Source organism: Mus pahari, chromosome 13, assembly GCF_900095145.1.
Source record: "Mus pahari chromosome 13, PAHARI_EIJ_v1.1, whole genome shotgun sequence".
Taxonomy (NCBI): domain Eukaryota; kingdom Metazoa; phylum Chordata; class Mammalia; order Rodentia; family Muridae; genus Mus; species Mus pahari.
This window is the reverse complement of record NC_034602.1, coordinates 8,477,731-8,492,677: the sequence shown is the minus strand read 5'-3', so window position 1 is coordinate 8,492,677 and position 14,947 is coordinate 8,477,731. Positions and strand designations below refer to the sequence as shown.

At 39.4% G+C, this 14,947-nt stretch overlaps 1 protein-coding gene across 8 annotated transcripts in view; it reads right to left on the bottom strand.

Moving 5' to 3' along the window:
- The window catches only part of Ehbp1 (EH domain binding protein 1), a 266,956-nt gene that overhangs the window by 152,708 nt on the left and 99,301 nt on the right, over positions 1–14,947 (bottom strand). For all 8 annotated transcript variants that reach the window (XM_029545445.1, XM_021210545.2, XM_021210546.2 and 5 more), the window contains exons 6-7: positions 12,868–13,049; positions 8,569–8,708 (exon numbers count right to left, since the gene is read on the bottom strand). In XM_029545445.1, coding sequence (XP_029401305.1) covers positions 8,569–8,708; positions 12,868–13,049 — 322 coding nt within the window. The remainder of the gene's footprint in view (positions 1–8,568; positions 8,709–12,867; positions 13,050–14,947) is intronic.

Sequence of the window (14,947 nt, the reverse complement as noted above, 5' to 3'; positions counted from 1 at the left end):
ATAAAGTGTTTTAGTTGGCCTTGGTTTTGCTGAAGTTTACTAAATAGAATCTTGTCGTTTACCCAGGCACATTTTCCCCTTTCCGTTTTGTGTATATTTATAGATTTAACATGGGGACTGCGGGAGGGACGTGAGAATCAGGCTTTCCTAACATGTGGAAGAATTGGAATTTAATTCCTCGACACCATAAAAAGCAATCAATCAAACAAACAACAACAAAAAACAAGTAGACAGACAGAAACAAAATGAGACAGATAAAAAAGAAAAGATATTCAACATGAATTCCAAAGATGAGCATATTGCCAAATATTGCTTCAAGCACAGTAAAATTGTACAGATAAAAACACTGATTATTTCAAGTAGATATATACTTGACTAAACTTTTCATTAAAAAGCTTTGTCCCTGCTCCAACCCAAGGTCCATTATTTATGCTACATTTCAGGAACTTTTCTATTGTATTTAAAAAATTTCCAGTCCATCCACTGACATTGCACTGCCACCTGTAGTTTCAATAAAGGTTCTTTAGAGGTAGTCCCAAAATGTTTCCAGCTAGCAGGGAACCTATCTCAAACAGAACAGAGTAAAGACTTTTTGATCAGTCCAAACATAGATGCCATGGATTTACCCTCAAGCAAGGATTTTATGTAATTGTAGAAGATGAATTTTGTCAGTTACTACTGATGCAAAGGCCACTGTCTGTAAGCAATTACTAACTAAATAGCTATTCTTTACATGTCAATTTAAGATATACATAAAATAACTGTTAGCAATCTACTCCTTCAAAGAAGCTTGTGCATTATATGGGTATGAATATCTCATGATTGAACCCACTGTTTTATGTAATTAACATATGCCAATCGAAAACATCTACAAAAAAAGTACCCCTCAGAAGATGGAGTTGGGAAAAGTCTCTCCACGTAATAAGCTGGGAAAGATGAAAAATATCGGAAACACAGCAGACATCTTCTGCAGCTGGGACTGGGGGAGCTATAACCAAGGCAGAATCGCACAAAGGGAAGCCAGGGAAAGGCCCTTCCCTTTGGCATTGACGACCAACAGAACAGGTGCAAGACAGCATCTCAAAAGAATTTCTGCTGTGGCCTCAGCTCCACAACCAAAGACCCTAGTAATCTAAAACCAAAAGATGAGACTGTACACAACAAACACTATGTGTGAGACTGGAAAAGAAATCCTGTTCAGATCTGAACAGAACTCAGAAAGCTGAAAACCTAAGAGGAACCGACTTTCATAGAATCCTAGTGTACACTAAGACTCTACAACACTAAGAGCTATGCATGATGGCAGGACTTAATACACATCTTTCAATAATAACTATTAATGGTCTTAATCTCTAATGAAGACACGGTCCAACAGACTAGATTTTAATAATAGTATCCAAGACATATACCTTGCCTTCAAAGCAATATACTATCTTAGAGCAGAAAGATAGGAAAGATATTTTAGCTATTAGAATTATGAATCACTAGCACAGTAGGAGAACTGGCTCTTGCTATTTGTCCTCTGACATGCAAGTGCACGTATGTATACACACACACACACACACACACACACACACCACAAACAAATGTAATACTACTACTAATAATAATATATTAACATGGCAGAAGCTAATTAACAGAAATATAAAAATAATAAAATTAATGAAAGAAATATTGGCTCAGTAAGATATGTCAAAATTAGAAGAAAATATAATGAAAAAAGAAAATTAGAGACCAGTCTCCTTTATGGACAGAGACACAAATTTCTCAAAAATATCTAAAAACTAAATTTAAGAACATGTCAAAAAGACCACCACGATAAAGGTAGTTTCATTCCAGAGACTCAGGGATGTTTCAACATATACAAACCAACAAATATATTACATAAACACACTCAAGGACATAAATCACATGATAATTTCAATCGCTGCAGAAGAGGCCTTTAAAGGCAAGTTCAACATTCTCTCAGGATAAAAACTATGAAAAAAGTAGGAGCGGGAGAAACACATCTCAATATACTAAGGGATGCATACAATGTGCCAGACTCATCAAGTCAACAGCATTGTAAAAGAAGAACAACTAGCATTCTCACTAAAATCAGGGCCACGACAAGGGCATACATGCACTCTGTCCACTCCTACTGAGGACAGGGCTTGAAGTCCCTAGCCAGCACATTTGACAAAGGAAAGAAAGGAAGGGACTGCATACAGGAAAGGACAGTTAGAACTATGACTATTGCAGATGATGTGAGTCTGTACATAGTGATCCTTCAGAGTACACCAGAAAACGCCCGCAAAGTGCTACGAGACAAAATTAGCATCAAAATGAGATTTAAAAAATTATTCATTTTGTATGTATGGCTGTTTTGTCTATATGTAGTGTACCATGTGTGCCTGATGCCAATGGAGGCCAAGAGGAGGAGTTGGATCTCCTGGGACAGAAGTTACAGATGATTGTGAGACACCATGTAGGTGCTGAGAATGAAAAGCAAGTCCTCTGTAAGAGTCAGCACTCTTAACTGTTAACCCACCTCTCCAGCACCCTAAGATACAAAAATCAGCAGCCCCCTATATACCAGTAATGAAAGTATTAAAAACGAAAACAGGGAAACAATCCTAGTCACAACTTCACCCAACCCCCAAAATAGCCTTGGAATGAACCTAACCAAGAAAGTGAAACACACCCTACAATATAAAATTTAAAACACTGAAGAGGAAAATTGAGAAGATGCTAGGACATAGAATGATCTTCTATGCACACCCGCTGAAAAATTAATATTGTAAGATGAGTGTTTTGCTCCCATCAAAAACAATCTAATGGTTCAATGCAACCCTCACCACTGTTCTACAGCCACTCTTCAGAGAAATCCTGAAATTCACAGGGAGACCAGTGAGATGGCTTGTAGGTGGGAGTGCCTGTTGGCACCCACTGGAGCCCACAGAGGTGAGGAGGACACCAACTTCTACAACTTCTCCTCAGACTTCCACATGCATGCTGGGTAAAGTGTGCATATACGGATAGACAGACATAGAGGCATACGTACACACAGACAGACATGGGTGCATGCACACACACTAAAACTTAATAAACAAGTAATATGCAAATATAAGGAACCTTTGATAGCCAAAACAATTCTAAACAATAACACCAGAAGCTTCAACACACCAGATTTTCAATTTTTTATTTAATTTTTTAACTACAGAGCCATAGCAATAATAATAATAATAATAATAATAATAATAATAATAATAATAATGATAATAATGCAATACAGTGCTGGCACACAAGTAGATGGGAAGACCAATGGAATAGAAATAGGACTGAGATATAAACCCACATATGTATAGCTAGCTTGTTTTTAACAAAAATATGCTCAAAACCATATTGGAGAAAAATCAGCCACCTCAATGTGATGTTGGAAAAATGAAATATCCACATGCAAAAGAATGAAACTAGATACTTATCTCTCACCCTATACAAAAATCAACTCCAAATAGATCAAAGACCTCCATGTGAGATGTGACATTCAGAAGCGGTTAGGGAAAAGTAGAAGCAGCCCAAGAGTAGGTAAACATAAGGACTTTCAGAATAGGGCTCCAGTGGCTCTGAGACCGAGCCAACATCTGACACTGAAACCCTGGAAACCTCACGGCTTCTGTACAGCAAATCAGAGGCTCAAACAGAAGCCACCTACAGCACACAAGAGCTTCACTGGCTGTGTACTTCAGACAGAGGAATCTGTCTGTAATATATTCTACCAAAAAAATAAATAAACATGAAGGAATCAACAACCCAGTGAAAAGATGGACTATGGATTGGTCCAGAGTCCTCGAAAAATAAATCCAAATGGCCAATGAATTATTTCTTTTAAGGTAACAGATAAATGCAAGGCAAAACTACTTTGAGGTCCCATCCGACCCCCATCAGAATGACTACCATCAAGAAAACAAATGATGCCAAATGCTGGTGAGGGCGTGCAAGGAGGATGAAGCGTTATCAATGCAGGCAGGAGTGCACACTAATGCAGCCACTGTGGAAATCACAAAAGAAAATCTCAAGGAGCTAAACACAGAGCACCGTACAACAGCTCTCCCACTCCTGGGCCAACAAGCAAAGGCTTTCATGTCACTGCAGAGACATGTCACATCCACGTTCAATGCTGTTGTTCAACAGTTGGGAAACTGATTCAACCCATGTGTTCATTCACTGATACATAAATAATAAAAGTATAGTACAAATTCACGACAGAATTTTATCAGGTTGTAAAACAAACAAACAAACAAAAAAATTTCAGGAATAAGTGAGGTGACCAAGGCACAGAACGACAAATGTCATCTGCCATCCCTTACATGCACATCTACTGAGATTTGTGAGTTCAGCTTGTCTGCACAAGTTAAGAAGCTAAAAAACGGAACAATTAGAGAAGGGATGGGAAGGGGACTTATTTAGGGGAAGTGAGAGTACAGCACATATGATATGAATGTTGTGGGGGCCACTGGAGAGGGAAAGGTTTGTGTGAGAACGGAACTGAGGGATGAGACACGAGGAGGTAAGGAGAAAAGCTAGAACAAACAATGTACAAAGAAGCCCTACAGAAGCTACGAGCTCGTAAAGTAGCTAACAATAATAATTTAAGTATTAAAAAGAGTCTGAAGAGAGGTACTCTATATGAATAGATAATGTTACTCCTAGAAACCAAGGTTATTAAGCAATAACTCAGTAACAGGGTATAGAATACTTCCTTTTAAGTTGTTGTCAAGAAGGTTCCAAAGACATCCCAACCTCTCCCTCCACCCACCCACCCCAAATAATTCATACAATTACCTTTATTGTTGGCTGCCCAGCAAAACAAGGTAATTGCTGAAGACACATTTACATTTTGGTTGCACGATATAGAGCTATCAACCTGGAAGTTAAATGGAACCTTTCATAGTGCTAGAAGATACTATGTAGTGACTGGGAGAAAAAAAAATCCACATTCTTACACATCTGTAAACCTTCATACTACACTAACCATCTACAGTCAAGTCATACCTGCTGGTGCAATAAGTGGCATGACTCTTAAGGAGAGGTAAACAATGACTTTCTAATTGTATTTGAGGCCTGCTCTATAAGCAGAATTCACATCTGGTACTGTAAACTGGCTAACAGTGCATGGCTGGGCAGGTCATGGGTCCTAAAGGGGAACCTACTTTGCTAAATGGACTACTGCCTATGATAAGTGCTGTTCACAGCCTTGGTGAGAGAAGCTTCTATTTGCAGTGGATAACACTTAACACAGAAACTCATAAATGGTCAAAGTGCTAATAAGTGACTGTTGAATTCTCAGCCCCAAAGGCCTATCTATATTTCCCTTTTTCAAAGCTCACAGAACATCATGCAGCAGGAAACAGAAAGAATGTTAAGAGCCAGAGATACACAGAAGTGGTATGAGCCACTATCTTCTGGACATGACAGGCATAGCTTTTGGACCTATGAACTCAAAGCAGCAATGGATACTTGAACAAGGCCTGTACAAGACTGGGCTCATCAGTGTACTTGCTGAGAGAGGAGTTAGTGAGACCCTACTTCTCCCTGAGGAACTACAGCTGTGCAGTTAATAGGTGCTGGGAGAGGGAGAGTCATATTCCTGTCACTCAGCCACTGGTTTCCCTTGCTCAGGAAATATCCTCCACACCACACTCACTCAAGGAAATTTTTGGAAAGAAAAGTTCAGTGGGAGCAGGAAAGAGTAAGAGGATAGTGGAAAGAGTGAGAGCAAAGTACATTGCAAGCATGCAAGGTTTGCCCAAGGAAATCCTCTAACTCAGATTATTGCCAAGGCTATCTGCTGCTCTCCATAACCTGAAAGTAAGCTAGAGCTGAAGACAGCACCTATGTAACTCACTGAACTTGGAAAAGCCGAGTTGGTGCCTATCTGCACACTACTGGAGGAGAAAGATAAACACCAACGCAGCTACAAACCCTTGGATCTACAATGGTTACCTACCATAGTAGCACAAAAGTTGTGGGAAGAACCAATCACTATCTAATTCAAATTAAGGTCCACTCCATGAGAGGAAACCCATGCTTGGCATCGCCTGGGTAGCCAAGAACCTGAGACAAGACAGGCCATGGATCTAGGAAAAAAATAAATACTACTCTTTTGCTAAAGGAACATAGCAATAAAATGACTCCTAACAACATTCTGCTATACTCATAGATCAATATCTTGCTCAGCTTCCTCCTGTGGTAGATGGGAACAAATAGAGACTCAAAATTAGAAAATGTGCTAGTTGTGCTAGACAATTTCCAAATTACTATACAAAAATGCTCAAATTTCAAAAACTTCTCAGGAGCTGGAGAGATGGCTCAGCAGTGAAGAGCACAAGGTCTCTCTCTAGTGAGAGACCCTGAAATACTCAGTGCTAAATAGGATGTCTCCATCAAATCCTCTTCTCATGGCTCAGAGAACTCTAAAGAGGAGTTGGGAAGATTGTAAGAGATAGTAGGGATGGGAAATATCAAGGAAACAAAGCTTTCTAGGCACAACAGGACTGACTGATGCATATAAATTCAGAAGTTGTAGCAGTGTGGCATACACAAGACCTGTACCAGTCAAAGCCAGGTGGAAACCAAGTATTGTAAGGGGAAGTAGACACAAGCCCCCATTCTAGCCTCAAAGCCATCTCCAACTGATAATCCCAAAGGAAAGATTAGTTTTCTCTGATATTGTCTCACTTGGGATACAAACGACGCTAACAGACAGGTCCCATGCCCAGCCATAGAAGGTCAACACAAAACAACCTCAATGGTAGTGTGGCAGATTTTTTTTATGTGTCACAATGCTTTATCTGAGCTTTTATTTTTTTCCCCTACACATCTTTTGTTTATATATTATTGTGTTCTGTCTGTGAATATATATGCTTCAGCATCTATATGTGCTATTTTTGTGTTTTTCTTTGACTTATTTCTGTTTTGTCTTATTTTGTTTTGTTCTTATTTCATTTTTCATTATTACAATTTTAGATTCCTGCTTATATGAGAGAAAGAAAGGGTGTGGACTTAGGTGGACAGGGAAGTAGGACCAAGGAAGAGTTGGAAGAAGGAAGATCATAATCAGAATACAACATATGAAGAAAAAACAGTTTTCAATAAAAATAAAGTAGTGACATCATTAGAAAATGGAATTCATGCTAGCATTTATTACTGGGGAAAATACTACTAAAATAAATATAACAGCACAAAGGAGATAGAGGGAAGGGACTGATAAAATTATATTGCATTTTTTAATAAGAGGAACAATAATATATAGTTTTAATGTTAATATTAGGATCCACAGGTTCATTCATTTATTTGCCCAGTTAATTCATAAAGTCTATTATTCTAAAGTGAAAACAGAACATTTTTCAAATTACTCTAGGAAAACAAAACGCTTAAATTGAAAGAAAACTCTCAGAGAGATGAAGAGGCTGAAGAGATGGCTTGGCAGTTAAGAGCACTGGCTGCCTTTGCAGAGGACCTGGCTTCAATTCCCAGCACCCACACAGCCACGCCCAACGTCTCTATGCTAATTCCAGTGACTCTGACACGCTCTTCTAGCCTCTGCAAGTACAGGCATGCATGTGGTGCCCAGACATACATGCAGGCAAAATACCTGTACACTAAAATATTTTTAAAAATTAAAAACTAGGTGGCAAAATGATAGAGGGATAAATAATAAAAAAGGTCTGGAAACTGTGTAGGTGAAGCTAAGTATGCCAGCTATCAGGACAGAGATAGTCTTACAGTTGTGTGTGTGTGTGTGTTTACATGTGTATGTAAGCATGTCTGACTACTCCTGGAGTGTGCTGATGTGGCCAGGTGAGTGTGCCCACAGACCCTCCTGTCTCCTCAGCACTGGGACTACAGACACAAGGCTCTGTGCTTCTGGGGACTGAACCCAGGTTGCTATGCTGGTGTGGCAGGCACTCAACTGATGGAGCCTTTGCCCCGGCACTGCAAATAGCTATTAAAAAGCAAATATTATAGGGCTAGATTAATAAATGATATCTATGGGAGGTGTACTTAAATTAATAGAGATGGGTTAAAAATAAAATAATAAATGTGACATAAAAAGAAACCCACAAGTGAATGAAACACAGGCTACAAATACCAACACTGGACAAGATTTCAAGACAGTGTATATCTAACGGAACCAAAGGAGACACATGAGAAGGAGGTTACAGAATTGTTTTTTGGACTAAATACTTGAGGACTTAAGTCTTCTATCTTTAGTAGATTAACTACACAAAAGGATAAGAATATAAATAGGTTAATTTCTGGAAAATTCACATAGATACATCAACTGTTTTAACTACAAAGAAAAAGTTTCAGTAAAAACTTTTTTTGAAAACTCAAACCAAAGGGACACTGAGTCTCATTTGAATTTGATCAGAAGTAAGCAAGGTAGAAAGCACATGTAAAACATACTCTCTGAAATTCACGTGAGTTAAAAACAAAATAAAAACTTGAGTCACAAATTAGAAAATAAATATCAGGTTCAGTGCTAACGCGGCCCACACCTGGCTCAGCGCTAATGTGGCCCACCTGTAATTTTTGCCGCCTTCTCCTCTTGGTTCACTCGGTTCTCGTCGTCATCCTCATTATCTTCTTCGAAATCATCTAAATTGCCAATGTCTGCCTGCTTCATACTCATCAAACTAGCCAAACTCTGCATATCTTCATCCCTACATGAGATAAGCCAAAATGTAAAGCACAGATTATTAAATGATATTTCTTGAAAAATAATTAGAAAATACATGTTTAACATTCCTAATCTGAAAATCTTAAACACTCCAAAATCTAAAGCGCTCTGAAACCAACTGATGTCGTGGGAAACTTCATATATGACATGACAGGCTACAGTCAAAGTTCAGGTGTGCTAGAAACCTGTAAAAACTGCCTAGGCCACATATGTAAGGTAAGCATGAAATGGCACTGTGTTTAGACTTGGGTCCCATCACTAAGATATCCTTATGTGTACACAAACACCCCAAAACCTGGAAAAAAACTGAAATCTGAAAACTTTCAGAACCTAAGCATTTTGGATAATGGATATACAATACATAATATTAACATAGCCTTCCTTTCTGTAAAATGAGTACGACTTTTAAGTTATGTAAGAGTATGTTTTAAACTAAGAATTTTAAACATCCCCTAACTTTCTGACAGGCACGTTCAATACGACAAAGCATCAAGACTAAACTCTAACGGGCAAGACTTTAGCAGGTACTTGTTCTGGTGCCCCGCAGGGACAAATGGTTTCTGCAGAGAATTCAAGTACAGTTTCTTGAGCATGAAGTCTAGAAACAAAACCTTGTATTATGAAACAGAAGGACAATCCACAAATTAGATAAATCTTGACTTTAGACTAAAACTTGGAGCTGGACAGATGGCTCAGACATTAAGAGCATCTTCAGACAACCCGGGCTCAATTCCCAGCACCCACGTGGCAGCTCAAAGCCATCTGCAACTACAGTTCCAAAGGAACCAACGCCCTCTTCTGACCTTTGTGGGTATCAGGCAAGTCCATGGTGCACAGACACAGATGCAGGCAAAAACACGCATGAAAGGACAAAAGACATTTTAAAAACTAAGATAAAACACTTAACTCACAAAAGGAATTGGAACAGTAATTCTTAATTGGAAACCATGAACCATTTTGGATCTGTGGGCTGCAGGGAGTCAAGTGGTAAATGCCACAAACCACACTGATTACTGCCACGGGCAAGTTCTCCACGAGCCACGCTTACTGCCACGGGCAAGTTCGTCACGAGCCCCAGGCCCTGAAGGTACAGCTACAGCTAAAACAGACCTTCCAAAGCAGACTATGGTCTCCGTAAGAAACACAGATGGAACCCTCATCTAATTATAAGTTAAATGACACATATGTGATGAGATTAATTTTTATCTCAAAATATTTAAAAATATAAATTTATAAAGTTTATATTAAATATCTTGATACAAATCACTTGTTTTCCTGATGTTATTTTTATCTTAAATCTCACTGACCAGAACATTTTAATGTTGTACAAATTTTCAATTTTTTATACTCCCTCTAAATTCAGACATAAAAATAAATTAAAGAACTATTCTTTTATAACCTTTATTAATTTGATTTTCTCTATATAACTTTGCAAACTAAGCCAATTATAGAAATTCTTCACATTTTATTTCACATGAGCTGAGTTAACAAAACTATTTCTTTCTTTTTAAGCAAATTTCATGCTAGTCTACACAAACATGAAAAGTTGTATTACTTCATCTATGAGTGCCTTCCAAATTCTCAGTTTTCAAGTAATGGATAATAAGGCCAGCCAATATGCCAGTGCCTGGCAAACACAGAAGTGGATGCTCACAGTCAGCTATTGGATGGAACACAGGGCCCACAATGGAGGAGCTCAAGAAAGTACCCAAGGAGCTGAAGGGGTCTGCAACCCTGTAGGTGGAACAACAATATGAACTAACCAGTACCCCCNGAGCTCNTGTCTCTAGCTGCATATGTAGCAGAAGATGGCCTAGTCACACATCATTGGGAAGAGAGGCCCCTTGGTCTTGCAAACTTTATATGACCCAGCACAGGGGAAGGCCAGGGCCAAGAAGTGGGAGTGGGTGGGTAGGGGAGCAGGGGCAGGGGGAGGGATAGGGGATTTTTGGGATAGCATTTGAAATGTAAATAAAGAAAATATCTAATAAAAAAAAAGGAAAAAAAAAAAGGCCAGCCAAGGTACAAGAGCTGCATCGTAACCCATGGGAGGCAACGGCAAGGAGAACATGCAATAAACTCAAGGCCCCTGTGGCTTACATAGCAAGTTCCAGGCCAGCCAGAGCCAAACAACTAGACCCTATTCTTAGAAAATAAAATCAAATAAATCAACAATAATGATAATGATAGTAATAATAATGCAGACACACGCTCAAACAAATCATTCTCCAAATGTAACTTGCTTAACTCTGCCACTTAAATCTCCTCACGTTTTAAAGCGCAACACTGTTCCATGGGGACAGCAAGAAAGCTAGGAAGGGGAGCTAAAGAGAGCTCTCAAAGAGTCCTCTTCATATTGAGACTCTTGGTTGAAATGAGCTGTTTCTTACCCAGACAGCCTCGAGTGACGCCATGCACTGACTGCTTCTGTCAGTGGAAGGAACCCTGCCCTCAGAGGGTCTCCGGTTTCTTCACCCTCTGCTTCCTCCATCTCCTTTCTTTTGGCTTACACTTCAGGGTAAGCTCTTTCTATCTTCTTCCCCAATGTTTATAGTTGAGAGGAAAGCCTAACCACCTTGCTAACCACACTCACTTGGAACACAGCCTCCCTCAGCTAACTGTCACCATCCACCATGCCACTTATTGCCTTGGAAATGAGTGCCAAACATCTCACTTTGAGTGATATGCAGAAGCCAGCCTTATCAGTCAAACAAACGACTAATTATAGTAACCACACTCTACTGGGCTAAATATGTGCAGAACTGTGGTTCAGACTGGACCATCTTTTCCCCTTATCTTTACTAGGAAATTCTCAGCATAGCATTTCCATTTATCCTGCCCCTCATCTTCTCCCAGTACAGGCTCTTGCACTGCATGGATCACACGTACTTATTCCTGACTTGATAATCTGCAATGAGTGCTTATTCAGCACTTAAGAAGTGATGTTTCTGGTTTTGTGTTGCTTTTTGAAAAAGGCATTGTGCTGGTTACTTTTTGTCAACTTAACATAAACCATAGTCACTTGAGAAGAAGAAACCTCTACCAAGAATTGTCTCCATCAGATTGGCTAGTAGGCAAGTCTGTGGGGCATTTCTTGATGAATGATTGATGTGCAAGGGTCCAGCTCCTGTGGGTGGTCCCACCTCCAAGCAAGTGAGCCTGGGTTGTATAAGAAAGTAGGCTGAGAGGCTCTGCCAACAGCTGACTGAGACAGATGCAGAAATCTCACAGCCAACCATGGGACTGAGCCTGGGAACCCCTATGGAAGAAGACTTAGGAGAAGGACTGAAGGAGCTCAACAGGCTTGCAACCCCCAAGGAAGAACAACAGTTATCAGTTAACTGGGTCCCTCAGAGCTCACAGAGACTAAACCACCAACCAAAGAGCATACATGAGCTAGCAGGTCCATGGCTCCTCACTAAATATGCAGCAGAGGACTTCCCTTGGTCCCGTGGAGGCTTGATGCCCCAGAAAAGAGAGATGCTAGAGGGGTGAGGTAGGGAGTGGGTGAGAAGGTGGGGGAGCACCCTCTTAGAGGTGAAGGAGAGCAGGGAAGGGGTGGGGGACTTGTGAAAGGGATACCGGCAAGGGGGAGATCATTTGAAATGTAAATAAATTAATAATAATAATAATAATAATAATAATAATAATAATAATAATAATAATGAACACTAGATAGAAAGAAGGCTGAGAAGGTCAAGAAGAGCAAAGCCAGGAGCTCCATTTCTTCATGGCATCTGCTTCAGCTCCTTCCTTGAGTTCCTGCCTGGCTTCACTTGAATGATGGCCTGTAACCTGAGCCCTAATCAGCCCTGTCCTCCTCAGTGCTGCTTTGGGCCACTGTTATACCATAGCAACAGAGACAAAGATGGCAGTCGGTGGTACCCAGGCTGCTCTCAAATGATTTTGCCTTGAGCGCTGGGACAGGGGTGCACATCACTAGGTCCAACTCATACTGATTTTGAAATGGTAACAGTTACACTTTTTATGTTATTGTTGCTCTGGAGAATCAAGACAGGATTTTAAAAGAATAAGCGCATCCATCCTCTGAAAACAAAGCAGCGAACTGGAGAAGGGCTGGCGTGCTACAGGATGTCTGCCCTGTGCCCGTCCACTAATGTGACGGGAAGGGAGTCACTTACGTTGCTTTTCCTTCCCGAAGGAAGATACACGACAGTGAGAACTGGAGAGTGGCAGACACCACCTTCTTAGACAGTGGCTTGAACTTTAACTTGACGTCAGTTTGTGTTGGCATGGGGCTTGCATACTGTTTCATGTTAATGTTGCTGGTGGCAAGAGCTTTCCTCCGACCAGAAGGGGATTCCTGGAAGACAAAAAATAATTATGTAGTTTGGAATTATTTTATAGCCAATAAAAAAGAAATAAGAGCTTCCTTTGCTAAAAAATTCTTGTAATGCAATAATAAAATTGTGATGAGCTTTTATTACAGCTTTTATATCTAAGTAAAATAGATAAAAATGAATAAAACAGAAAGAGATGGCCCAGGTAAAAATATTCACACTAGAGGAAAATGTGAAACAGAAACTAGTGAAGAGCATGCGTAGAGCTCACACCTCTAAGTCCAGCACTAGGGTAGGTACAGGCACAAGGATCCAGAATTCACAGCTAGCCTCAACTATATAAGACCCTGCCTCAGGAAAACTGGGAATGGCTCCAAGACTTGTGTGAGAAAAAGATCTATTACAGGCAAGGAGGGCACTGTAAGTTTCTCTCTTTGATTAAATTAATGTAATCAAATGGTGTTTTCTTGCTAAGCCTATAATTTTTCCTAGGACCTTTTCTGCTTATCTAGTCCATGATTCTCCCTCCTTTCCTTGGGATCATAGATATCACTGAAGAAGATGTTTCTCAGGTCTCGCATCCATGGCAACACTGATGACTGAGCCAAGTGTATCTACAAAAGTTCCTTAAAACAGCTAATGCCCACTCATCACAACTATACAAAGAGAAGCCTGCTTACAATCAAAAGTGTTTCATATTCCATTAACAATTCCTTGTGTTTCACAACTGCTTTCTGGACATACAATAAGGACTTAGGGGGTTGACGAGAACAGGGCAGTACTACACAACTGGGCACTAACCACATGTAGGATCCCATGTAAATTCTGGAGACACAGGAAAACACATAAGATAATCTTTCATTGTGCTCTACTGGCAAGAGGAAATTCAGATACAGGCTAATTTGTATAATGTAAACTAAGGTCACACATATACCACCCATGATTTTTTAAGGTTAACTGATCTTGGAATTGAAAACAACTTTAAGGATTAATGTCCAAGCCATGTGATCTTGAGCAAGTCAAGAAACTTCCGCCTCAGTAATGGCCCCTATAAAATAAGAAGTTACTAAACAAAGTCATTCATGTTTTGTAATTATTTTCTACAAAATTACTCAATTTTCCAACCACGGTAAAAATTTTTTACCATAGATACCTTTGTATTACTATTCAATGAATTTTGTTTCATCCTATGAGAGATAAATTTGCCTAAAGTAAGGCTACTCTGCTTGAATCAAAGCATTACAAGACTTTTTCAAAAACCTAACATTTCTGCCTAACAAATAAGTAAAATATAATGTCACCTCCCTAAAGAATACCTATTTTAAAATGTGGTCTTATCTGTCAGATTATGCACAGCAATATTATACAGAACTATTAGTGCATGCAGATACCTTATGAATGAATTTCAAAAATGCATCAAGCACTTGAGAAGTTAAGCCCTCTCAGAAGAAATACTTAAGAATATGCAAAGACCCTCAATGGAATCAAGTTGAACAGATGTGACTATCGCTAACAATACCAGTGTTCTTTCCCTGGTTGCTACTGTCAATCAAAGGATAAGATTAAGGTCCAAGGTTCTGACAATGTGCAAAATTAAACAGTACAGTGGGAGAATATCAATTTATTACACTGATGTGAACAATTTCCTCTTATTGTCCCTTTAGAATGGCTATGTACTGTATCTACATACAGTCCAGAATGTAAAGCCCTGGGTTAAAGCGTGATATACAAACTGTCACTTTATTACCTTCTGTGCTTGTTCTGTTTCACAAAAGCATGACACTGATCCCTAATGTAACAATTTAATTCTGTAATAAAATAAACTATGAAATTATCATAGCTTAGAAATTCCATAATTCTAAAAGCTGTATGTGAAGATACTGCTTTTAAGCTATAGAGTTTTTAATGATTAATACTCTGT